The 27,396-nt window shown below is 35.2% G+C and overlaps 3 protein-coding genes across 3 annotated transcripts; 2 read left to right on the forward strand and 1 right to left on the reverse strand.

Annotated features, from left to right (window-relative positions):
* Positions 1–4,411: 4,411 nt before the first annotated feature.
* On the forward strand, positions 4,412–9,466 carry LOC111367242 (formin-like protein 6). The gene is made up of 4 exons (XM_022988006.1): positions 4,412–6,276; positions 6,359–6,558; positions 7,805–8,046; positions 8,226–9,466. Exons 1-4 carry the CDS (start codon positions 4,796–4,798, stop codon positions 9,018–9,020), a joined length of 2,718 nt encoding a protein of 905 aa, XP_022843774.1. The 5' UTR covers positions 4,412–4,795; the 3' UTR covers positions 9,021–9,466.
* Positions 9,259–9,826, forward strand: LOC111367243. Its single transcript, XM_022988007.1, has 2 exons — positions 9,259–9,444; positions 9,578–9,826. Exons 1-2 carry the CDS (start codon positions 9,259–9,261, stop codon positions 9,728–9,730), a joined length of 339 nt encoding a protein of 112 aa, XP_022843775.1. The 3' UTR covers positions 9,731–9,826.
* A 12,246-nt stretch (positions 9,827–22,072) lies between these two features.
* On the reverse strand, positions 22,073–27,116 carry LOC111367244 (calcium-transporting ATPase 2, plasma membrane-type-like). The gene is made up of 7 exons (XM_022988008.1): positions 26,617–27,116; positions 26,147–26,201; positions 24,108–26,056; positions 23,791–23,949; positions 23,016–23,187; positions 22,635–22,936; positions 22,073–22,548 (listed from the first exon to the last, which is right to left on the reverse strand). The coding sequence occupies exons 1-7, from the start codon at positions 26,788–26,790 to the stop codon at positions 22,309–22,311; spliced, it is 3,051 nt and encodes a 1,016-aa protein (XP_022843776.1). The 5' UTR covers positions 26,791–27,116; the 3' UTR covers positions 22,073–22,308.
* Positions 27,117–27,396: the final 280 nt, after the last annotated feature.

A 27,396-nucleotide genomic window follows, 5' to 3' on the forward strand; every position in this document is an offset into this window, starting at 1 on the left:
AAAATAAAATGTATTACATAAAATTGAAAAATAAACAAAAATCAGGATATATAACGAGGCCACTAGTTAGAGAAGGAAGACCTGTCTTTCCAGAAGTTGATTTTCACACCCTCTTGAAGAAGCATCACCTCCAATCTTCCCATTTCCATAAAGCTGATGGTGTAATTGTGAGCTTATATCAGGAGATGAAGCCTCTATTATTGTGTTATTGTCATACTTGTATCTACATCAGAGAGATTTTTTACAATTAATAAAATGAAAAACAATGGTATAGAAACAGTGAAGACACCAAAAAAAAAAAAAAAAAAAAAAAAAAAAAAAAAATTGGGCCGGATCTACTGGAGGCTAGGGCCAAGACCAAATTTTGGCCCATGCAACTCGTCGTGAAAATGGCCGCTATCACAGGCTTGGCCCGACTCGTTGTCAACGTTCAATAAATCATAACTTATATATAAATATACTTATACTTACATAATTAATATTTATAATTATAATACAACTAGCTGTATTTATAATTTATTCTCATGTTTATTTATTCTCATTATATTTTATTGATATAAACTTTAGATTTTATTATATAGAAGTTAATATAATATTATTTGTTATTTTGTGGTATTGAAACTTAAAAGATATTTTTTAGTCCAATATTTTTAATTCTACAAATGAATATTAGGATGTTTAAACATTTGAAAATTTTACTCTCATTCATTTATTCTCATATCTATATGAATATTTTTATTGTATCTTAATAGAGAAGAATAATTTGCTTGACTTCTTATATGAATATTTCATGAATTTTTTTTTTAAAAAATTTTAAATTTCGTAAGCCAGCACGGCTCGATGAAGCTCAAGTCAAAAGACCAAGTCCAAATTTTGGTCGAGATTTGGCTCGGCACGAGCAAAAAAAAGCTCCAACTTTTTGATCAAATCAAGCTGGCCCTGCACAAGCTACGATCTTCGACTCGCGAGCTGACTCGTTGACATCCCTATGGCGATGGAGGTGGAGGTGCGTGCATTCGATTAGGTTTTTGATGTAAAGATTGGAAAAAAAAATGTTTATGAAGATAAGAAAATAACGATTCTTTCAATTTGAAAGAGAAAACATGGTTGTCATTTTGTCCACGTGTCAATTTTTTATTTTGTTGATCACGTAGCATTTGCATTTGACACATGAATTTTTTTTGTTTAGGTGGATGAACTAAATTGAGATTTGTGATGGATGAATAATATTTTTTTGAGTAATCAATTCTTTATTTTTGAATGAACGAGTAATAATCGAAAGTAAATGTTAGTGATCTATTATTTAATGAACTCTTACTATAAGTCATAGGGTTGTTTGAGCTCTATTTTTTTCTTCAAAAAATTCATTTTGAATTAGTGTTATGATGAAAAATGTGTAATTAAAAAATAAAAAAATAGTATTCGTTTAATATTATTTTATTAAAAAAATATATGATTGAAATAATATCAAATTATTATTAAAAATGTACTTTAATGAAAAAAATGTGTTTCAAACAAGAGATATATATTAATTTTAATCTACAAATGGTTTATTACATGGCGGATTTTTCGCCGTAGAGCAGAGTGGTAGATTTTCAAATAAAATTAATGGGTTCGCCGACAGGCACAGTTTCTAAATTGACCACCTGGACCGGACTAGACAGACCCTTCATTTTCGGCTTTTTCGCTGGCAATAAACATCCAATCATCGAATTGATCACTTTAAAATCATGATTTAGGACACGCAAACCGAAATTAATTCACTCATCTAAGTATTTGATAGCTAACATACAGTTTACACTAAATTAGTCACCGGTTTAAAATTTCTCTCTAGTCATTAATTCAATTAAAATATACCCCTATGAATGTATATTCGATAAATTAATGATTTAAACTGAAAAATAGTATATTTCTAATATAAGAATCAACAATTGGTAGCCAGTCAGTCATTACCAAAAAGGGTTTTAGCCAAGAAAGTCCAAAAGAATGAATCTCATTCTTTCAATTACTGAGGACGTGACACAAGTCGTGATCAAGCCATCAAAATTATATTAAATAATGCTTTTATCATCATGGCTTCCGTTTGGTCTCCATTTTCTGAAAATTAAAATAAGTGGAATAATATTTTTTAAAAAAAATGAGTGGTCGAAAAATAAAGAAAAGTTTTCGATTTATATTTAATATTATTTTATAAAAGATTGTGTGATTAAAAATAGAAGAAATGAAATGCAATGGAATGGAAATTAATGAGAATCAAACGGGGCTCTATTACAAAGAAATATATCGCTTTCGTAAGTTGTGACCAAGCTATTAAGATTATATTAAAAACCACTTGAAGGTCGACCACATGATTTTCAAAACTCCTGTATTGTGTAAAAGAGATATAATACAAATCACAAACAAGACCATCATTAATGTTACTTATTGAGCGCCAAGAATTTTTAAAGAATCTACAAAACTATTAATATTTGTGCTCAAATATTAATAATTTAATTTGGTTAATTGAGTAGAAATTATTAAAATCCCACAGTCTATTCTATAAATTATATAGATATATATTATCCAACCCATATGAACAATTGTAGATTTGGGAGTACTACGAAACGCAAATAAAAATAAAAATAAAAATAAAATTCATAAATGACAAATAGCATACGTGCAACAGACCTCTTCTTGTTGTGGTATGATCAATTAGCCAGTTGCCCCCAGTCGCTTTCAAGCTAAGTAGCTAACGGCGAATAGAAAGAAAAAGAAAAGCTAAAACGCAATATAGTCTTCGTCGGTGGATCAAATATTCGGAAATTATTATATATACACAACCCTATTTTATCAGTTGCCCCCAGTCACTTTCAAGCTAACGGCGAATAGAAAGAAAAAGAAAAGCTAAAACGCAATATAGTCTTCGTCGGTGGATCAAATATTCGGAAATTATTATACATACACAACCCTATTTTAACTCTAATAAACTGCATTTTTGTAAAACTAATAATGTTGTTTGGGAGTGATTTTGAGAATTGATTTTTTGACCGTTAGGAGAAAAGTGGAATCCACATGTAAAAGAAGAAGTCAAATATGACGACTGAAATAGTGAAATAACGATCAAAAATTTAATTTTTTGAGAGAAAAAATCACTTCCAAACATGCCCAAAAATTAGATATTTTTCGAAGACTGAATTTGACCATATATCTATGGATCGAATTTTAAGCTCAAAAACCCATAACTTTGTTGTAGAATAATTCTAAAGATAATGACTTCCACAAAACAAATTTATTTTGAACTAAAATGTAAAAGAAGAGGAAAAGAACGACTTGAAAATGCAGAATTATTTGACTATTGCGTTCATCACGTCCCCATCAATCACAACCGTTCCTCAATGCAAAAGTGACACGTATATGGTATCAGGGGACACGAAATTGATTTGTGCAAAATGTACAGTGGGATTTAACGGCACCAAGAACAAAACACTGTTAAAGCATCTTCAATGGGCTTTGCCGTTTTGGATTACATCAAAAGTTTATCACATCATCAATTAATTTTTTATAATTTATTTTCATAAAGCATGAATTCATTTAAAGCCTATTTTGCGCTGGTTTTGAAAATTAATTTTTTGACTATTAACTTGAAAAATGGATCTTACTTATGAGTGAAAGAGTAAAAAAAAAAAAAAAAAAAGACTCACTATGTTAAGTAACGATCAAAAAATGAATTTTTTTACTTGAAAAATAAGCACCAAAACAGGGGCTTAACTATTCAAAATTTATCTTGATTTTTTCCCACGTCCTCTCACACAAAAACTAACAATTAGTTCAATCCACAATCTTGCTCTTTTCTCCATCCTTATTTTGCTCTCCACAATTGAACAATGCAAGTTGTATAAAAAATAATGTTATTTAACATCACTGATGTTACAATACTAGTTTAGGTGACACTAAGAATCATTTAATAAAAGGTATAATTAAATAAATCACATAATTTTACATTTAATTGAATCTATCATATAATCTTACATAAATTGATATTCTAATATACTAGATAACATTATTCTTATTTAAGTGAAATGCTCTAACATGTTCCTCCACCCACTTGGCAATCACGAAAAGCAAATATTCTAAAAATTCTTTAGAACAAAAAGTAACTAACGTGGTCCTTCTACCCTAGCTGCATGGTCATCGTTGCCCATTAATTTTCAAAAGCACAAAATAAGGCCATATTCTATTCATCTTCTTCTTAATAATTATTTTGGAAAAACTAGAATATATTTCTGTAAAACTGCTTAAACTAAATTATTTTTAGAAAGTGTATGTAAACAGTTGAAATTATAATAAATAAATAATAACGAGAAGTAAGTGAAAATTGCTTGTGAGTCCCTCAAAATTTATAAATAAAAAAGTGACTGGTGTTTATAAATAATTTATAAACATGAGGACAATAGGCTTAGAATCCAAGGATTGAGTGACACCACTCGGACCAAATATGTTACTAGAAAATAATTAAGGGGGCTAATAATTTGGAAATACAATTAAACTCTTTGGACAGAGTTGAAGGCAAGAAATATGTAGCTCCGTATTAGTAAACAAATGTGAACACACCTGAATGAAAAAGCGTGGTTGCTGCTGAGGTTGAGATTATTCCACTTTGAGCAACTAGATCTTCAATTAGAGAAGCTTCTCTTTTACAGGATCTTTCTCTGTCACACAGAGTCTTGGTGACACAGAGGTTAGGAACCAGATCAGCTATGAATAGGGTGAAGAAAGAAAAGAACAAAAAGGAGCTTCTTGTCAAGAAAACAGCAAAATGAGACCTCGTTTTATGATCGCTTTCTTGATTCTATCATTGATTACATATTTCAAACTCCAAATCACAAAAGGAGAAGAGCATAGATTTCAAGATTCTCATGGTGGGAAGAAAAAAAGGAGAATTTTGCACCAACCATTGTTTCCAGCAAGTTCAGCACCTCCACCTCAATCAGAATTATCGCCGCCACCTCCTCCAGACAGGCCAGAATCACCAGATCAGGACCAGCCCTTCTTCCATGAACTCCCCAACGGGTCGACTCCTGATCAGGTCCAACAGTCTCCACAGGCACCAGCCAGTGGCACTACAGTGGGGAATCCAGTTGTCACTCAACCATCCAAGCCAGCAAAGAAATTGGCAATTGCAATATCTGTTGGGATTGTTACGTTGGGAATGTTTTCGGCACTGGCATTCTATCTCTACAAACACAGAGTGAAACATTCTGATGTTTCGCAAAAGCTTGTTAGTGGTAATTCACAGAGGATCAATGAAGACCCGGGAGTAGGACCGTCCACTTTTCTATATGTTGGGACGGTCGAGCCGGCCATTACAAGATCAGTGAGCGAGACAAATGTTGTCAATATCTCGCCCAGTCAAAATTTGAAATCTATAGAAAGATCTGATCAGAAACGGTATAGACCTAGTCCTGACCTTCAGCCACTGCCACCATTGAACAAGCCCCCGCCACCTCCTAGCATAAATTTATCACCGCCCATGTCATCATCAGACGATGAGAGTCATGATACTACTTTTTACAGCGCACACGCCTCATCAGTGAGCAACATGTCCCCCAGTTCACGCCACAGCTATCCAAGCAATAATTCTAGCGTGATGCACCAGGCCAGGCCGGATCATGTTGTCCCTCAACCGAAGATAACTTCACCAAAGTCTCGCCTTTCAATGTCTTCCCCAGATACAAAACATGCTATCATTCCAACAACTAACGAATTGCTACCACCTTATCCGTTTCCTTCTCCTCGTCCTCCTCCTCCTCCACCGCCACCACCACTACCACCAGCAGCTTCTTCCTTAGAGTCACTGAAGCAATCTGAAGGGAAGCCTAGCATATCAGCTCAACCATATATTCCTAAAAGGCCTAAATTTTCAGCACCACCTCCACCACCGGATATTGGACGGCTTCAATGGATAAACAATGACGTACAGCAGGCATCCAAAATCCCAGTTCCACCACCACCGCCAATGCCCACTTCCAGAAAATTGAGCACTGTAAAAAATACACCTTCACTGGCTTCCACGCTGATAAGGTCACAATCAAGGAGTCCTAGCCCCAGAGCAACTCCAAGGATTAAGAAGACAAGTCCAGTCGAAGAAGTTGATACAGGTGTCAGTTCATCGGAGAAACAAGATGCAGAGGACAGTGAAGGATCAAAACCCAAGTTGAAGCCTTTTCACTGGGACAAAGTACGAACAACCTCTGACAGAGCCACTGTTTGGGACCAACTAAATTCTAGCTCTTTCCAGTAAGTAAAACGGCATACATTTCTTAGTGTACTATTACTGATAGCAATTTGCAATCTTTCACTAGAAGATATCAACCTGTAGGTTAAATGAGGACGCTATGGAATCACTTTTTGGATGGAGTTCTGCAAATTCAGTTCCTAAAGAAGCAACTAGGAAGTCGGTCCTCCCTCCTTTAGAAATGGAGAACAGAGTGCTGGACCCAAAGAAGTCTCAGAACATAGCTATACTATTACGAGCATTGAATGTGACAAGGGATGAGGTTTCTGAAGCACTTTTAGATGGTATGAAATTCTGTCTTCATTCCTGCAGGATCCAAGTGAATTCAAGTTATCCAATAATTTCTAAACAGATGCAAAATATCTGAACATATTCATTTGCTTCTTTCTATGAGGATTAAGCACAGATTAAAACAGAATCAGGTACAAAACGAACAAAAAAAAAATTTATAGTCATTTCAAGTGGACTTGAATAACAGAAGTATTAGGTAATTGATCTATAGAAGAAGACAGGTATAACAATAAGATCCCATCAACGAGCACGAATTGGTGGATATGGATGCTTATAAAAGATGCTACACAATATCAATCACAGGATTTATGTTCTATAACCCAGTCTTCATTCTTCTATTTGACCAGAACGAGTTAATTTATTACTGGTCTCTGTACTTGGGAGTTTGTGAGTCCGTCACCTACTGCCACCCTTTTCTACCTACTCAAAAATCCTCAAAAGGACAATGGAACTTACTCCCTTTGGAGCAAGGTTCGCCATCACATATTAGTTGAAAATATAGAAACCACATCATAGGGTAATACTTTCAAAGACCAGCAACTAAAAATAATAACTAATACACCCCCATTCTCTTCTCCTTAAACATTACACTGCTGATGGATTTAGAATGATAAAAGCATCCTAATAGAGATGCAACCTCAGAGCAATTAAAAATTTGGTAATTCAAGCTAATGGATTATTATCATAATCAAGGTTAGTGACCCGAAACAATTGAGAAGGCACTCATTGTGGGTGGTTTAATTTTGTCAGTTTTTTATTTAGAGGCAACAAGGGATAAAGGCAGATTGTAGGAAGATCTCTATCTTTAGAGGCAAATAAGGGTAAAGGAAGAAATTAGCTTTTTCCTTCATGCCAACGCTTGGTTCACCACTTGTTGTGTCTTGCATTTAAAACATTCTACTTCACTCTGCCTTTATTGGATATATTTGTATGATTATGACCCTTTCACTTAGATTTCGTTATAAGACATACTGGTAAAAAGTTATATGTTAACTGAAATCTATATGCCCTTCCTTAGTCTTGTATCAACTTCAGAAGCATACTTTTCTTGCACATGCAATTACCAGTGATACGGTGTACCATCATAAAAACTTGCATCAGCACTCTCAGATGTGAAATAACAGAACACACAAGCTGTCCCAATACAATTAACCTTACTTATAAGTCGTAAATTTCATATCTAAACTACTCTTTTACGGTCCCCAGTCATAACCGATGCAAGTGCGTTTGGTGGTGCAGGAAATCCAGATGGATTAGGTGCAGACCTTTTAGAGACTTTAGTGAAGATGACACCGACCAAGGAGGAAGAAATAAAACTTAAAGACTACAATGGTGACATCTCTAAATTAGGGACAGCGGAAAGATTCCTCAAGGCAGTTCTTGATATTCCATTTGCCTTTAAACGAGTGGAAGCAATGTTATACAGAGCAAACTTTGATACAGAAGTAAAATACTTGAGAAAGTCCTTTCTAACCATAGAGGTACTATCAATTATTCCATTTAGCTTGGTTGTTGAAATGACAAGGCATGTAAAAGAAATAGTTCAAGTGCATGCCTGTATAGTAATCACCTAACCAAATGCTATTCAAGTGCAACTGGAAATATCAGTGCCTATTAGTTTGCGTGAACTTTCTTGCATTTAACTCATTACACCGTGCAGGAAGCAAGTGAAGAACTGAAAAACAGTCGCCTATTCCTTAAACTCCTTGAGGCTGTTCTAAGGACAGGAAACCGAATGAATGTTGGTACCAACCGTGGTGATGCCAGAGCTTTTAAACTTGATACTTTGTTGAAATTAGTAGATATAAAAGGAACTGATGGTAAGACAACTTTACTACACTTTGTGGTCCAAGAGATTCTCAGATCGGAAGGAGCAGATTCTGATCCAACTAATCAAAGTATGCCAGATAAAACAAACTTCAGCTTTAAAGAGGAGGATTTTAAAAGGCAAGGGTTGCAAGTTGTAGCAGGGTTAAGCAAAGAGCTTGGCAATGTCAGAAGGGCAGCAGGTATGGACTCAGATTTATTGAGTAGTTATGTCTCCAAGCTTGAAATAGGACTTGAGAAAGTCAGATCGGTTTTGCTCCATGAGAAACAAAATTCACAAGGAAATTTTTTTAAGTCAATGCAAATGTTTCTTGACTATGCTCAAAAGGAAATCAATGGGGTTAAGGCTGAAGAGAGGGCAACCTTGTCATTGGTGAAAGAGCTGACAGAGTATTTCCATGGAGATGCTGTAAGAGAGGAGGCCCATCCATTCAGGATTTTCATGATTGTGCGAGATTTTCTCTCCACGTTGGATAGCGTCTGCAAAGATGTTGGGACAATGCAGGACAGAACAACAATAGGTTCTGCAAGATCATTCAGAATTCCTGTAACTGCATCACTTCCAGTGTTCAATAGATATAATATAGAACGTGATAGAAGTTCTGACGATGAAAGCATGTCATCTTAGCTAAAGCCCAAGCAACGCAATAGCCTCACCATAGTTTGCTGACGAGAATGTTAACAGAGAGGGATAAACATGAATATACAAGTACCTCAGAAGCATATGTATAGAATCAGATCGAATTATACAGCTTCATCTACATTCCAGCAGAAAAAAGAGAAATGCACCGATTGAAAGGCTTACAGAATCTGCAGGCAAACCGTCACAAAAGAACCTGTGGATTAATACAAATGACTTTCATACAATGTCAAATAGGATTGCCTCAACACCAGGAGATGGGCAGTTTGAGAGCAAATGGATGTTTCTACTCTATACGGAACTAGTTAAAGCAGCGATTTACATAGCCATTCAAGAGAACATAAAAGCAAGTCAAGGCATCATGAATAGACTAATTTTGTTAAATGCTTTGATTCATCCAATCCAAAATAAGGTAAAGAAATTACTTCGTACAATTATTCATCACACTTTCGTCTGCATAGTTGGTTATCACTTCATGCCGTAACTCCTGAACTTTGATTTTGCGGTTTGTAACAATTTGCATAATGCGTCTATTCTTAAACTAGAAATCGACTGAGAATGACAGAAACGCACCGAAATTTGATGGATCGGAATTCCCGTCGGAGCACGATCATCGAAATGAATTTATCTCGGTGTTGAAAAAACCTTCGCTCTTGAGTAGAAGAGAGGCGGGATCAATTGACAGTTGCACGAATTAGGATGGAAGTCTTTGAGATTCTGTATTTTATAATGTTTATTTCAATAATAAACTTCTTCATTTTTTACAATTTAATTTGAAGTAATTCATTTTAACATTTATAATAGTTTCCAATTCTTTAAAGTGGAAATTACTCCGGACTACACTTTAAATATTCAATATTCTAAACTCAGATTAGAAAATTGATATTTCAAAAATTAAATTTTTTTTAATTATTCAAATATACTAATTATCAAAAATTAAAAACCCTACCCACTACGCAGCAAAAGACACAAACCCATCTCCTCCCTCTCCCTCTCCCTCTCCCTCTCCCTCCTCCCTCTCTCATCTCTCTCTATTATCTCTACATGTCTCTTATCACACACCGGAGCAGCTGTCGTAGGTGGGGAGACGTGAGACTTCAATCTGTGCAAGGTGTAACGCACGAGCGGCGTTAATCTGCGAGGTGGAGCGATGAGGTGCGTTAATTTGGGAGCTGTGTGAGGTGCGGTGGTGTGAGATTACGATCTTTGCGAGCTATATAGATTTCGATGGCTGTGTTAATGTTGTCGATTGACGCCATTTACAAAGTGATGATGGAGTTGTCTGCAAGATTTCGAGATCTGGAACAGCGCTGAGAGATCTCGATGCTATACGAGGTGGAGCGACAAGCAGTATACAAATTTCGGTACCATTGGTGGTGCTTGTGGTGACATTGGGAGTCTATGATATCTCGCAGATGGCGACGTTTGTGGTGTGGTGGTGTTTTTGTGGTTTGTAGGTGATTTTTTGCAGTTGGTGGTGATGGTGCTTGTGAGGTGGCGATTGCGGTACGGTGGTGGTATAGGTCGATTTGCAGTGCCTCAGCGCTGCCGCTATTCGTGCAGCGCTCGCTGCAATGGTGACGGTGTTACTATTGGTGTGATAGTGGTAGTGATGTTGATGGTGGTAATGGTGGGTGGCGTCGCTGGTGGTTGTTGGCTGTGGTGCAGTGCTTTGGAGTGGTGGGAGGGGGCGTGGGTGCTATTGGTGTTGTACTGTTGGCGATGTCGACGAAGTGGGCGATATCGTTGGTAGTGATTGGCGGTGGTTCAGTGCTTTGGAGTGATGGGATGAGTGTAGGTGTTTGTGACGATTTTATTGGTTGATTGAAAGTTGTGACCAATAAATGATTAATTTGTGATTAATATGGTGGTGGGTTTTTGCGGTGACAGTGATGGTGGTGTTGTTGGAAGTAGCGTTGAAGTGGTGGTCGTAAGTGTTGATTGTGATTATAAATTATTTGGTTGATTGTAACCAGTGAATTGGTCAATTTGTGACCAATGAAAAAGGTAAATTGTAATCTAAAAAATTAATAATTTGTGATTTATAAAAAATTTTATTCGTGACCGAAAAATAATCTGCGATCTATAAAATTTTTGATTTTTGATCGATAAACAAACTATGACCTACAAAAATTTTGATTTGTAATCGTAGAATAATTTGTGACATAAAATTTTTAATTTGTGACCAAAAAATAATAAGTAATTAGTTAAATTGTTAATTTGTGATCAAATTGTATAGATTTTTTACCTTAATATAATTAATTAATTAAATCATAAATAAATTTTAATAAAAATATGATTTTTGAAGTTTGAAACTTATTTTGTTGATTTTGAAATATGTGATACTTAAACTCTTACTTATGAAATTTTCCATTCTTTAAATTAGAATTAAAATCAAATAGGAATTTTGCTATCATTTATTTCAATAGGATGTGTTTGATTGTAAGTATGAAATTTGCATGAAATGAAAAAAAAATAAAAATTAGACAAATAAATTGCTTAAAACTTATTTGTATGGAAATTATTAATTGAATGCATTTGATTTGTTTAATTTTATATTTGTCCATCTTTTATTAGTAGGTAGATGAAAGAGAAGAGGATAAGTGAGAAAGGGAGAACTGTTGGAAAAATAAAAAGTAAAAACCTACCTGGCCGTTCTTAAAGAAATGTTTTCTTTGTTTTTTAATAAATATGATCACGTGATTAATTTTTTAAAAAATGATTTTTATAAAAAAATAAAGTCAATTAAACATTCCCTACAACTAAAATTAAAATACTTGCAGTAATGTGACATTAAATTAAAGATATTATTAAATGAATAATTTAATTCTACATTTTATTCAGACTATCACTTAGCGCCATGTAAATTGATGTTGTATCACAAGTGAGGTTAGATAGCATTATTCTGGAACTTAACATTTTCTTAGTATTTTAACATTACAAAACATCGGTAGTCAAAATAAATAATTTTATTTACAATAGAAGAAAAATAACTCAATAGATAAGGTTGAACAGTCAAAATAATTTTATTTATAATATCCACATTCTCTTGCAATGAATGGAGCCACTAAGGACCTCTTTAAGGACAGTAGAGGGGCACGGCGCGACTTTGTTGCCCCATTTTTTTTTTTTTTTTTTTTTAAAATTACTGTCTTCTCGATAATCACATTTCTCGATAATCACAATTATGTCATTTTTCTTGCTAGACCCTACAGCTACATTTATGGAAGGAATTAAGTTTACACCTACTTTCATTGAAACTGCTGTAAGTAGATCTCAGGAGTGAAAATACCTATAATTCATTTTTGTTATGCCTTTGATAATGAGCATACTTTATATGCTTGATCAAAATAAAAAAAACAGAAAAAATGTAGAAATTGATTATCATATTAGTTTGCTTGACATGGGTTGAACGTCAAGTAGATTTCTACTAGATCTCTCATTGCTGCTATCTGTTTCCATGCATATCAACAAGTAAGTTGTTCAAATTCTCAAATAGTGCTGAAGCAATGATAATATTGTCATGTGCATTATTAATGTGAATGCTTAAACCCCCCAAAGCAAAATGCAAAAAAGCATATATTTGCTAACCTTTTCATAATGAAAATGGTCTCTGTCATATTTACAATGTGTTTTTTAACGGGTGAATTGTCCAAAAATAATATTTTTTATTTTTTCTGTTCACTGGGCGAGTTTTTTTGCCATCACTAAACCTCTCATCTTACACTAAGCAAAGTGGTGAATAAGCATTTCTAGCCCATTGCCTCGTATAGTTATAGAAAAAAATTTCGCTCGTTAATCTTTCTCGTCCTCTCTTTTTTCGCCTAAACGAGTAAAGATCAACATGGAATTTGATGTGGACTCTTTCCACCACCAAAGGACTCATATGCTTGTTCATGTTATATAAGCCATGAAATCCTCAAGTATATGTGTCCTCAGGGATATATGCTCGAGGATTAGAGCCGCACCTCTTGGACGATTTCGGCCCTGACGTCCTTGAGATTACATGTTACCTCAAATTTTAGTTGGTCTTCGGTCTATTTCCTTAGCATCGTTTTGATGTCCCTCCCATTTAAACTCAAAGATATCCTGCCCTAAAAGGATTCTAATCTCACTCAAACTTCTCAACCCAGGATTCCTATGCCTAGTAGAACTCTACCTCAACAGTATTACTATTTTACAACTTGGATTACAATCGTAACACAAGTGCAACATCTGTATCAAATAGGACTCCTTCAGACAAGGATATTCAACTAATTGAATCCTACCAGAAGTGCACTATCTATCTCTATAAATACGAGAACACACCTCGACGCCTTTGTTGCATATACCGAAAGATCTTGCCCGTGCTCATTTTCATTCGTTAAGCTCAAAAATTGGCAGGTACCATTTTTGGTAGAATTTTGGCGCCTTCTATGGGAAGCGCTACCAAAAGTCATGGTCATAATCAAGTCTTCCTCCAGCAAGCTCGTCCGTTTCAAACCCTCCTCCTCTTAAAGATCCCCTAGTTCTTCAAGCAGAGTCATAAAAAATACCTGCACCCCAGTCAGCAATTGTCACAGCCAGAGCCTTTAAAGAGCTCCATCAACAGGTTACCACGCGAACTCAATTGCTGAGTCAAAGAAATTCACATCCATCACCTACGCCGACAAACCAAAGTGGTTTTTTGAATGATGCTTGAGCCCGATCACCAAACCCTATTTCTGGTGAAGGTAAAGCAAGAACCTCAGGTGTCCCAAATGTAACCTCGGCCTCGAGATCGACAACTATGGATTCTGGTCAAATTGCTAGAATCATTCGAGAAAGGATTACAACCAGCTTACTTCGGAACGCTTCGTTCTATTCGGTGCGCTTTGATCCCCTCACTCCACTCTGCTTTGCTCCGACATTGGCCTATTTGATCCAGTAAACTTGTGTTCCACTCTATATGAGCCACATATACAACAATTCTCGATATTCATCAATTACTATTCTAGCCACAACTCACAGAGTTGCTTCAGCCGAGGAACAACATATACACTTGACAACACCAATAAAGGAAGTGCAAATTCTTCCATTTTTTACTCTTCATAGCAATGTAAGCACAACTTGCAAATTGGTAAAGTACGGAGTGGAGCTAATATGAATGCAAAATACCATTGTAAAAAGATTGAGAAATTGAAAGTTACAAGGAAGAATATAAGAAACGAATGAAGACTTTGACAGCCTCTGGTGGAACCCCACAAATTAAGATTGCTCGCTCGCGATCATGTCCACAGCCTCTCTGCTGCTTTAGGATACCTTTTACTACAAGAGAAGTTTCACCTTGTTTGGATATATCCAGGAAATAAACATGAATTTTCTACATTTTCTTCTGTTGCTGCCTTGTCATCAGTCCATCCTGGCCAGCTTATTGTTGATTGTGCAAATGCTCCAAGTGACTCATGTCTTCCAGCGTCAATAGCCTCCCACAAGATGGAGAAGAGATGTTCATCACTCCCATCTTAGATAAGCAAGAGTAAAAACTTTGGGAACTTAGAGCCTTGGTTAAAATAACTACAGTTTGTGATGTATTGGGAATATGTTGGGCTCAAACCAAATGACAATCAAGCTCAACGTGTCTGATTCTTTCATGAAATACCAAATTTGTAGCTATGTGAATTACAGACTTATTGTCAAAATTTAGGATTGCTGCTTGAGGGTGTTCAATCTTTAAATCCTTAAGCAAATACCTGAGCCAAGTCAGTTCACAACAAAGATTTACCATTGCTTCGTATTTCGTTTCGACAGAAGATCGAGATACCATATGTTGTTTATTCGATTTCCTTAATATTAAGGCTTTTCCAATGAATACACAGTAACCTGTTACTGATCTTCTGGTGTCCAAGCATGCCCTTCAATCTGAATCGCAGTAACCCTTTAGCTGTAGCCTTAATTTTGTAGGATAAAATAGCCATTGTACAGGTGCTCTTTTGATGTACCATAGTAGCATGTAGGTGTGGGATCCTACGACTTCCCATAAACCGACTTAAAATTTGAACTGAATATGCAAGATTGAGTCTGGTGATTGTCAAATATTGTAGTCTTCCTATCAATTTGCTTAGTTTTATATTTTGATCAAGGAAAATCCTAGCAAGGGCTGAACTAATGGTGCCTAAATCTGCTAAGATATCTAGAGCATACTTCCTTTGGCTAATGTGAATCCCATGCTTAGACCTTGCTATTTCAATGCTTCAAAAGTATGTCAACTTTCTTAAGTCTTTGATTTTGAACTTGTCATTGAGAGACTTTGAGTTTATTTATGGTATCAACACAATTTTCGGCCATTATTATATAATCTACAAACACTAGAATAGCAATGAAAGAACTACCAATTGACTTTGCAAACAAACTATAATCTGCCTTTGATTGAGTATATCCCTGCTCAATAATGAAGCTAGAAAGTTTGGAGTACCACTGGCGCGAAGCTTGCTTCAATCCATACTGGCTCTTGTATAGTTTGCAGACTTTATTGTAGGGGTGGAGAAAATTTCCAGAACAGACCAAACCAAACTAAACCAAGTGGTTCAGTTCAATAAAAAAATTAATGGTTTTGATTCTTTGAACCGAGAACCATTTAGTTTTGGTTTTAGTTCAGTTCTAGTTCAAAAATCAGAACCAGAATCAAACTTAATATTTAATTTTATATATAATAATTAGTAGAGTCCCTAACTTATATTCATTGAGATGGCTCATTAATTGAACACAATTTATTAATCAATTAGATAAACAACTCATTAATTGTCTACACCCTAATTTTGTATTCAATTGAATTATTTCCCCTTCACTCCTTTTCACTTTACACAACGTCGCAACATACTGGTACTGCATTTCATCAAGTCAGTGGAGAGTCATTTAAGATCGAAAAATAAAATTGGTCAGTTACTTAAAATGTTTCTAAACTCTTTTTTTTCTTTTACTTGATTGTTTGATGAGTTGTTTATGTTCTTCACAAATAGAGGAAAACCTAATAAATATTAATAAAATATTAAATGGTTAATGTTGCCTATAGAAGTGGATTGTAAAAATTTTGATAATTCATTCTTTATTGTAGGGGTGTGCCTTCAAAACTACTACAATTAATCTAGTGAATTTTGCTATTATTTATTAAACGATTTTTTGTATGAAACGAAAAATGATTTATGCATTCAAATTATGAATATATTTTGTTTGTTACTTATGACTTTTTTGGTCTCGATGACTGAAATTTGAACTTCCTAAATATTTGATGTTTATTTTCTTATTTAGGTATAAATTACTAGTTTATATGATGCAAATCTAAAAATTTAAGAAATGAAATTAGAATCAAACCAAACCAGAACTGAACGGTTCGGTTCAATTTGGTTTCATATCTTTAAAAAAACCATCTAGTTCCATTATTAAAAAAAAATCATTAGTTCATGGTTCGGTTCGGTTATCTTGGAACCAGAACCATATGGAACCATGTCCACCCCTACTTTATTGCCACTAACATTGGAGTAATTGGGAGATAATTCCATGTAAACATCTTAATCTAAGTTATCGTTCAAGAAGGCATTATTTACATCAAAATTCCATCCCTTGACTGTCACCACTACCAGTAAGGTTCTAATGGTGATTAGCTTGGCCACGGAGAGAAAGTTTCATAATAGTCAATTCTCTCTTATTGAGTGTACCATATTGTCACTAGACGCACCTTGAATCTTTCAACACTGCCATCAGTATTAAATTTGACCTTGTATACCCACTTATACCCTATGACTTCTTTATCAGGTAGTAGATTTGTCAAAACTCAAGTATTATTAAGTTATAGAGCCTTAATCTCACTTTCATTGTAGCACACCATTCAGGAAAAGTTATGGCTTCTTGATATCTTTTAGGCCCAAGGTGCTTTGTTATTGAAGTTGAAAAAGTACGATGAGGTATGGATAACTTGTCATAGGAAACATTATCATTAAGAGGAAAGATATAACCCATAATACTATCTTCCTTTTTGTTGAGCTTCTGAAATGGGAGAGGTGAAGATACCGGTTGACATATGAAGTCTTGCAAGTGAGGAGTCTTCCGAATTCTGTTGGGCCTACGGGGTAAATGAGTAATAACCGGGTGATTTGATTCCAAAGTATCAATGAGAGATTGTGCTATGTCATGACTGGTGTCTATATGGAAATTAGAGGATTCTGCATAGGCTGAATTATTTGAAGTGTCATGTCCAACATCTTTAATACATTATCAAATGAGGAGATGATGGGGTCATTAGAGTGAAACTCAGTTGATTAAAATCAATTAAATGAGTATAGCTATTAGGATTGAGGACTTTGAATGGAAAGATGCTCTCATAAAAAATCATTTCTTGTAATAAACATTTTCTTTATCTTTAAATCTAGTAATCTATACCTTTGATCCTAAAAGGATAACCAATGAAAACATACTCCCTAAACTTAGGATCTAACTTGTATTTACCATTGACAAGAGTGGTGGCAAAAGCCAAGCACCCAAAAACCTTTAGGTAACTATAGTTTGGTTTGACTTGAAACAATGCTTCAAAAGCCAAAGGAGACGAGCAGTTTCAGCATGAATGGTGCTGCTCTTGATATCAATTGCCGTAGCATTTTGTATCCATGTTATGACAATGTCATTGCACCTGAGCCAAAGCTTTATTAATGTATTGGTGAGATCCTTTGGCTCATATAGAATACCGTCTATAAATCCCAGTTTTTTTTTTATCCTTAATAATATTCTCATTGAACGAGCGAAGGAGTAATAGTATTAGAGTCCAAAACATGAGTGACTAGCGTATAGTAACGATTGCTGGAATGAGTTGGATCATGGGAAAAGAACATCTGAATTTCTTTCATAAGTTTGCTGTGGATTTTGGCTACGATTTGCATCTTTTGGGGTGTTCGTGTTTGCTGAATTAGATTCATCCATTTCTAGCATTGATACCATGTTAATTTTGGAAAAATAAAATTCTGTTATTGATGAATTGAGAGAGAGCCGAAAATACATTCGTTCAATCGTGTTTTAAGTATACAATATAGATATATAACTATAAATGAATTATTTCCTGACTAATTTACACAGAAAGCAACTATGAAAACAGAATCAATACAAGTTGTTCAATAACCAAAAATCTAACTAATCTTCTTCTCGACTATTCTTCTGTTGCTGCCTTGTCATCAGTCCATTCTGGTTTGCTTCCTGCTGATTGTGCAAATGTTCCAGCTGACTCATATCTTCCAGCTTCAATAGCAAATGGAGGTGGGAAAGGATATGCTATTCTATTCTGCAAGCAATTGGAACATCGTGTCAGATAAATATTAAAGATCTCAGTGTAAAATCTAATCAAAGGGGAAAGTTCTTCCTTTTTTTCCCCTTACCATTGAAATAGGCTAATTGAAATAGGCTAATATCATGTAAATATTGATTGATTCATGGACACAAACACAAAAATGTTTTACAAAGATCAGGTTTCAGCTTTCATTTTTCTTGTTTATTGTAATATGGTTTTGGTACACAAAATCAAATTAGACATTTTCCATTAAAAAAAATATCCGATACCTTGCAAATTTGCAAAAGGGAACACAGAACAAAAATTCCAAAATGCAAATCCTTTTTTATATTTTAGATTCTTACTTGGATCTCCTCTCTCGTAAGTACAATTTTCTACAAAATGTACGATAATTAATCCAAAGATTATCCTAAAGAACTATCTCAAATATGAAAGGTTTTCTGGTCACCCTTCTCTTAGCAATCGATCGGTTGGCTATTTTATGCAAGAGATAGAGACACGGATAGATGAAGAGTTTGATAAGAGATATGTTTGTATATAAGGAGAAGAATTTGATTTGATAAATCGTGGGAATTATGTGGATCTTTATCAGTTTCGATGCCAACATTGCTCAAGTTGGACCTCAAAAACACGTGAGCCGTACGTACACACCTATTCCCAGTCAATTCATATGATCACATTTTATTATTTATGTTAGAAACAAACAAATTACTAGAATCGCTCTGATACCACATATTACGAATTGATCATAAGATAATGATAATAATGAAATAAACAATAACAAAATAAGAACGCAAAAATTTATATGGAAATCTAAGATGGAGGGGGAAAAAAAAGAACTATAGGTACAAGAAGAAAAATTCACAAAATTCACTATAATCTATAATAATTGTTTACAATAAGATATCAATATTCTCAATTAAAATATAAAAAAAAAATTTCAAAATGTTATATGAATGTTATGGAAACAACACAAACTACGACTTATATATATAAACCATAGAAATCAAGTTGTAGATGAAGAAAAATTCAAAAGCGCATCAAAATGCGAAATGGGCCTGGGCTGGATAACCCTATTGCTCGATCGACAAGCGAGCAATAGGTAGCAACGGCTCCACCGCTCGAGTGCGGTGAGCGGTAAGTCTCTGTACAAAATGCACAAGTGCCTTTTGAGGGTCAACAACGACTTTTCTTTTCGATTCATAATTTTGATCTCTTCAAGACGCTTCAACCAAAACTTCAATACTCACTAAAATTCGAGTCAAACTACAACAATTTACATCTATTTACCTCACAAGCAGCGAGAGAAAGAGTATTGACGCCCCCGGGGCATAGCCCAGTGGTGCAAAGGACAGGAGTGAGATTATTTCATGCCTTGCTGACAGCCGCAGTTTGAGAGTTCGATTCCTGAGATATAGAATTGGACTCCTTGTAGACGCAGTGTACAGACAGCTCTGTTCCCTGGCCTATTTGGGTACATCCCGCGATTTACTTCCCTCACAAAACTCTAGGGGCGGGACGGTGAAGACCCTCAAGGTTAGGGTTCAAAGAGTATTGGCATGGCAATGGCATCCACCATTTTTTTAATAGAAAAATATAACCTTTTATGGGATCCTTTTTAAATCTTTAATATATTGTCATAAATATGTACTTTATTTTCAATTTTCTAAACACAATTCATATGGAGGAACATAACCTTGCTTTATAAAACTGGATTCGAGGATAATGTAGATTTAAATCACTAGTTTGTCTTCTTGTTTGTGCAATTTTATTTTCTCTATCTCAATTTTTTGAATCCTTCTGTCCAGTGTGACAATGAACTACAAAAAATCAGTTGAAATAATTTGTTGACATTTAAAGGATAGACCAGAGTCTACTTAGTTAATTAGTTTTTTTTTTAAATAATAATGTTACTTGTATATAAGCAGTTACGTAAAAGTTTACATACTGATGAGATGTCAATTTTTTTTATTTGGTTGAAAAAATCCTGATCCAATCATATTTAAATAAATCATTCTTTAGACCTACTATATACATGTATTACAATCATAATTTTTTTTAATTCCTGTTTACTAAAATATTTAAAATACATAACTAGAAACTATAATATAGATATATAATAAAAAGTTGAATGAATGCTGAGACAATTTTATTTGGCACAAATTATAAGTTTTTGTTTGTCACTTTATTTGAAAATCAGTTTTTCAAATTTATTTTCAATCAAATATCCTTTAAATAAAATAATTTTGACACGAGCTGGGCTCCTTATAGCTCCCTAAGTAAAAAAATAAAATAATAATAATAATAATAATAAAATTCTCAAGTATCAAAGGGACAATTTCTAGATTTAAGATGTTAACAAAATTTTACCCATAACACCTATGTCAGCATTTTGTCTGAATAATAATTTTTTCTTTACTTTTTAACTATAAAACATGCTCTTAAAAAAAAAAATAATAATAATAATAAATTATTTTTCACTTCAAATAATACCTTGTAGCAAAAAGTAAGTTTATAATATCTTGTCATAGCTTCCATTAAATGTCATTCATTCCAGCCTAATAAGCCCCTCTTAGACAACTTTTATTTGAAACTTTATATATATATATATAAAACGAATTTATTTGAGCTTTTTTGGACTGTGTTGGTATTCTATCTTAAAAAGTTAATCTTAGAAGAGTAACACTTGCTTTATATATTGATTATTGTTTTCATATTTAAGCATAGTAGATTTAACCATTAACACTCTTACAGTTGAGATGAACCACATATACATGCAAGTTTGTGGTGCTTATATTCTATCAATTTAATCTAATTATATTCCTGACTTCACTCGTAAATAGAGATTAGGGCTTAATTCACTACAGTTGCCATTCACATATGCAAAAAGAAATTTGGGAAGTCTTTCTTTTGTACAGTATTTTCCTTAAACTAAAGTGAAAGACTCAACCCTTGACTATCACCATCCATACCTGCATGGACGTAGAACAGTTTGAAGAAAAAGAAAAATGATAAAGGAAAATTGTTTCTGCAGCTCATGAAGTAGATTCAGGATATATATATATATATATATATTCATTTTCAATCACATTCACACAATAAAATATACTACACATAAACTCAAAATTTTTCCTTACTTTTAATCACAAATTCTCCTAACAATAATTATTCAAAAAATATTTTCCCCAAATAATGACCATCAAATAAGGCTAAGTGTCGATAACATTTTCTGTCAAAAATAATAAAGTACTGTTAACATTTTTTATTATAGGTTAACCCATCAAAAACCCTTTATTGTACACCTTACTTCATGTACGAGTTTCTTAACTTCAAGACTTAGCCCCTGTTTGCCTCTATTAAATTACATTCCATTATATTTTATTTTTCTCTCTCCTATTTTTAATCACACAATCTTCCATAAAATAATATTACACGTAAATCGAAAAATTTTCCTTCTTTTTCAACTACTCATTTTTTCAACAAAACACAATTCCTCTCATTTTCAATTACCAAAAATGGGGGCCAAACAGGGACTTAACACCATGTCTACTTAGATGGGACCTTAGCCGACCCCTACATGTAAATTAATTAATAACATTGACGTACAAGGGATGGGAACATGGTACCCACTTATAGCTTATTCTTGAGTCCAAAAATCTCTTATAGAATAAAAAATAAATAAATAAAATAGAGGTTCTCTGCACAAGCTCAATAATTGAGAAGTTATAACAAAAAACTGGGAAAGAACTACTTGAATGGAGAATACTACTGCTATTCTTACAAATTTGAATTCAATTAAAAGATTCTCGACAGGCCTAATGATGCCTTGCAGCTTCTGTAGTTGATCCTTGGCCATAAACTTGCCACCAGAAATAAAAAATGGAAAGGAATATGTTGAATCTTTACTTATTTTCAGTGCATTTATATACAGTACATTTTTTAACTGGTACAAGTCGCTAAATACGTGGCCTTGTGAAAATATGACTATTAGACAGGGATTCCTTTTAGGAACACAGCAATTGGCATTCCTAAGAAACCAATAAATAGGCTGAAAAACCATTGCACGATTGTTAGAGGAGTCGTGTTTGCAAATGTCCCGAGGTATTCAACTATTATAATCTGGAAGAAGACAGTGGCACCAAGAACTCCCACGAATACGGAGTTGTCCAGTATGCCTTCAAGCACGTCTGCTTTCTCCATCTCCCGAGAGTTCACCTCGTTGAAGAGCTGCAAAGATAACAATAAGCGTTTAGGAAAAGATACCGTAGCTAATAGAACAATTACATTCAAATTCAAGTTTGTTTCTCAAGTACCTGACAGAAGACAAATGAGTTGAAAATAAGTGTGTTAAGGACCAAGTCGGAATCAGAGGAGCCATGTAGTCTGAAAATCGTTTTTCCATATGCTTGAAGAAACCATATCACTAGGAACTGATACAAGGATTGTCCTAAGATGTTTCTCCACATAACGGCACTAATAAAATTTCCTTTCCTTCCAACTGGAGGTCTCTTCATTAGTTCATCATTAGGAGGCTCAGTTGCTAGTGCAAGTGCTCCTAATGTGTCCATAATCATATTGACCCACAGAAGTTGAACAGCAGTAAGGGGTGCAGTTCCTGCAATACCATTCATTTGCAAGCATGTGAATAAATCAAATTGCATTTCAAAGAAGAGAAACTGAACAAACTTCCTTACCTGTCATACAAGCTGAAGTGAAATTCACGATTAACGCCACAATATTAACAGTCAACTGGAACTGAACAAACTTTTGGATATTTACGTAGACCGATCGGCCCCATTTGGCTACAGTCACGATTGTCGAGAAATTGTCATCCAGAATTATGACATCAGCACTCTCTTTTGCCACCTATGTTCAGAAAGATAATCACCAATTAATATGCTGAAGGGCAGCAAAAAGTTTGCCGAATATGATGTAGTTACAGAGCAAGGTAAACAAAGACAACAGAGCCATTCATCAACTGTGATCAACTAAGTAAAATCTTCTGTCATCAATGTGAATATGTAATAAATTTTATAACATGATATGCCATTGGTATCTCTTGTTATCAACTATGCCCTCTCCGATCATGTGGGTAAAGAATTTAGACCCAGAAGCATTTAATCCTAAGTGAGATGCATATGAATTTCTTTAGTCGGGTCTGCTTGTAACATGCCCTGATTTTTCAACATTATCCGACGTTATGTATGTAGATCTGATAAAAGAAATTGATAAGATACCTCAAACTCTATGGGCAACGTTAATCGCATTTTCTCACCATGCTATAGGCAAACAACACAAGGACATACTTCCCTTAAGAAAGGAAAGCATAAGAATTGTTCCTTATTAAACGAGCCACCCATTAACCCACTTCTAAACCCTCCATTTAAAAACACTGTCGATTGTAAAATCTTTCACTCCATGGATAGTTTCATTCACGAGGGACCATGAAAGAGGATAATGAACATTCACCTCAGTTCCAGCAATGCCCATTGCGAGTCCAATGTCCGCTTCATGAAGAGCAGGAGCATCATTTGTTCCATCTCCAGTTACGGCCACAACTTCATTGAAAGTTGTTCTCAAGTGCTTCACCAGTGTATGCTTATCTAACGGTGAAGAGCGAGCCATCACCTAAGAAAGTGTAAAAAACCCTGAGCTACGGGCTGGAAATAATTTTTTTTTTATTTCCTGTTTTCTCAAAATAAGAAGATGATAGTGTGCCTTGCATTCAGACAACAGAACTTGAGCACATCATCAGATTCAAGTTTGTAGATTAGTAAGTGAAATACCTGTATCTTTGGAATCAGTTCAAGCAATTCCTCCATACTCTTCTCTCGAAATACTGGACCTTCTATCGCTATCCCGTCATCAGTTAATATGCCACATTCCCTAGCAATAGCTTTTGCAGTATTGATGTTATCTCCCGTAACCATCCGAACAGTCACACCAGCTGAACGACAAAGTGCAACAGACTCCTTGACTCCAGGGCGTACTGGGTCTTTGATACCTATAATCCCTATACAAGTATATCCTGAGGCAGGAATGGCGTCATTTTCAGAGAACCCATTTTCCAGTTCCATGTAGGCAAGACATAGTGTCCTAAGAGCCTCACTGGCAAACTGATCGATGGTAGCATTCAGATGATTGATGGATTGTTTGTCCAGGGGAACAACTTCACCATCTGAGTTGACTACCTTCTCACAGGCAGCCAAAATTATCTCTGATGCACCTTTTGTGTGAGCTCGTAGACGTCCTTCAGGAAGCTCCAATACCACACCCATTCGCTTCTTTGTGGAGTTAAATGGCTCAACTTTTACAAGTGTAGATGCTTGTCGCTCTTCTTGAAAATTCCCACCAAGTGATAGGCCAAACTCCAGAATAGCCATCTCAGTTGGTGTTCCCAAAATCTCACACTTTCCGTCCTTGTTAACCACAACTTCTCCACCAGTGTTATTAAAAATTGATTGTAGCAGAGTTTTTGCTACAGAATCTGGGATTTCCGAGCGCAAAACAGAAGCGTCACTTGGTTTGCTCAATTCTTTGACATTCATGCAAATGCATGATTTCACCACGGTCATGTGGTTAGTTGTTAAGGTACCAGTTTTGTCGCTACAGATAGTAGTGGCCGATCCCATGGTCTCACATGCTGCTAAGTGGCGGACAAGTGCTTTATCGTTCATCATCTTTTTCATGGCAAAGGCAAGGCTCAGTGTCACAGCAAGAGGAAGTCCCTCAGGAACTGCGACGACAACAATGGTAACGGCAATGGCAAAGTATTCTAACAAATGCAAAGCATCATCTCCAGACCAGCTTAAAGTTGTTCCCTCTTGCCATTTGTGGCTGATCATTTTCTGCACTAAAACAGCAAAAGTCACAACTGCAAAGAAGAGGCCTATTTTTCCTATGATGGTTGCCACTCCATTCAATTTAACCTGTAGCGGGGTTTCATCATCTCCTCCTTCACTGAGAGTTTCCATTAGTTTTCCCCATTGAGTCTTCATACCAACTGTAGTAACCAGCATCTTGCAAGAGCCATCTTGAACCTTGGTTCCGGACAGTAGAAAAGGGTTTTCTGCACCGACCATCACCGGCTCACTTTCACCAGTCAAACTAGATTCATCAATTAAAACAGAAAATCCTGAAAGAAAAAGGCCATCTGCAGGTACTTGATCGCCAATAGAAAGATGGACTACATCACCAGGAAGTAGCTCGTAGATGGACATTTTTTGTCGATAACCATTCCTTGTAACTTGAATGGAGATTTTCTTCTTCTCTTTGTCCAAATCGTTGAACTGCAAAGACTGGCGATAATCACTACCAGCTGTGACAAACACCACCAACAAAATGCTAGCGACAATTCCAAGGCCATCATGAGCACCTTTCGGCCATCCTTCTGTTGCTATTCCAACAATCAGAGAGACAAAAGCACAGACACCAAGGATCATGAGAGTCATATCTTGAAGAGCTTCCCAAACAAACACCAAAAAGCCCTTTGATTCAGCCTCGGTGAATTTATTGATCCCATAAATCTCTTCTCTGCACTTGAGGGCTTCATTATCAGTAGGAAGCCCGTTGGTGGTTGATGTGCCAATCTTATCTGCAATACCAGACACCCCTCCATGAAACTCTAACTTTTTCACATCATGACCTTCGACTATGGATCCTAATTCATCAGCACAAATCTGAAAACCAGCTTCTTGAACGTTCTTAGGTACAGTATAGTCGCTTGGTTTCACTCCTGCAATTATACAATAAAAAGGTGTCAATCGAAATTCTACATACTATTAGGTACCCAAAACGATCTTCAGTAGGAAAATGAAAATCTCACCTTGTATGAAATGTAGAGCAGCCTTAGATACAAGGACTGCAATTCTCAACTTTTCCTATATTGCATAAGACACAATACAATCAGCCACATTCTTAAATGGCATCGTCTCTTGATAACTCAATTACAATTAAACTCAAACAACTGAAAGATAAACTGGAACTATGTGATTATTACAACTCATCCAATAAATTACGGGAAATCCTGAAGTAGGAAATATTTTAAATATTGATCCTGTGACTCTCAGGGAACTTCTAGCATTTGAGGAGAAAATTCTCATTATAGTAGCAGCATACATATTTTATGAACAAGTTACGAAGGGAAACATATATATGAATTCGATAAACCAAAACGAGAGAAACAGAGCACCCAAAAAGAAAAAAGAATGTATACGGGCACTATTTATAAATTAGCATAAATTGGCTGTAATTAATGAAAGAATTTCGTAAAAAAACAAATGGAAACGGAGGGACCTGATTGGTTTTGCGAATGGCGGCAGCTTCATAACGCTTGGAGAGGTTGGCCGTGAACCGAAACCGTCGTTTAGGGTTCTTCACCACACCACAAAGAGTCCTCCACCGCTGCAACACTTCCTCCGATGAATGCTTCGATTTCACTTCCCATTTGTCGCTTAACAAATTCTCCATTTTCTCTACCCAAATCTTATCTTTCCTGTATTTTTCTTATTCTTAATTGCTCTTTTTTGACCCAGCGATTCTATTCAACACATATTTGGAGCTTTATAGCAATATTTTAGAATGTGAAAAAGTAGCTGAAACTGCCAGGCAGTGACCCCTTCCCACTCAAGAAGTTTCCACTTATTTTCGAATGTGAAAAAGCGAACAGAAAATGTTTGTAAATGCCCCTTACAAGAAATGAGAAATTTCTCAAATTATAAATGATGATCCGAACTTTTGGCTAGAGAAGTTATAACTTCATGGTAGGCCTTTGCGAATTGCTAAAATAGCTAATTTTATAACTGCCCTGTCCTCTCTCTCTCTCTCAAAATTTTTCATTATAATATGATGTTAACAGTAATTAGTGAACGTGGGATTTTAGTAGTACTTATTAATTATTCTTAATTAAGTCAAAAATTGAGGTATTTGTTTATCTTAAAGTTGGAATAAATCAATTTCCCTTTCAATGTCCTTTACGCGGTTTGAACGCTGAGAAGACCAAATGAATTGTAAAAAGTAGCGTGTGGGGCCGCCGGCTCCGGACTTTATTAAAGTTGATTTAAAACACAAGACATA

This window comes from Olea europaea, chromosome 18 (assembly GCF_002742605.1).
Source record: "Olea europaea var. sylvestris chromosome 18, O_europaea_v1, whole genome shotgun sequence".
Classification (NCBI taxonomy): domain Eukaryota; kingdom Viridiplantae; phylum Streptophyta; class Magnoliopsida; order Lamiales; family Oleaceae; genus Olea; species Olea europaea.

What these genes read in the sequence shown, in the direction of transcription:
- LOC111367244 (XM_022988008.1), bottom strand. Translation starts at nt 26,790, where the DNA reads ATGGAGAATTTGTTAAGCGACAAATGGGAAGTGAAATCGAAGCATTCA. An exon ending in CCATTCGCAAAACCAATCAG is followed by an intron (nt 26,202 to 26,616) that starts GTCCCTCCGTTT and finishes TATGCAATATAG; the next exon opens with GAAAAGTTGAGAATTGCAGT. An exon ending in TGGGCATTGCTGGAACTGAG is followed by an intron (nt 23,188 to 23,790) that starts GTGAATGTTCAT and finishes TTCTGAACATAG; the next exon opens with GTGGCAAAAGAGAGTGCTGA.
- LOC111367242 (XM_022988006.1), top strand. Translation starts at nt 4,796, where the DNA reads ATGAGACCTCGTTTTATGATCGCTTTCTTGATTCTATCATTGATTACA. An exon ending in TTCTGAAGCACTTTTAGATG is followed by an intron (nt 6,559 to 7,804) that starts GTATGAAATTCT and finishes TTGGTGGTGCAG; the next exon opens with GAAATCCAGATGGATTAGGT. An exon ending in AGTCCTTTCTAACCATAGAG is followed by an intron (nt 8,047 to 8,225) that starts GTACTATCAATT and finishes TACACCGTGCAG; the next exon opens with GAAGCAAGTGAAGAACTGAA.
- LOC111367243 (XM_022988007.1), top strand. Translation starts at nt 9,259, where the DNA reads ATGTCAAATAGGATTGCCTCAACACCAGGAGATGGGCAGTTTGAGAGC. An exon ending in TTCATCCAATCCAAAATAAG is followed by an intron (nt 9,445 to 9,577) that starts GTAAAGAAATTA and finishes TTCTTAAACTAG; the next exon opens with AAATCGACTGAGAATGACAG.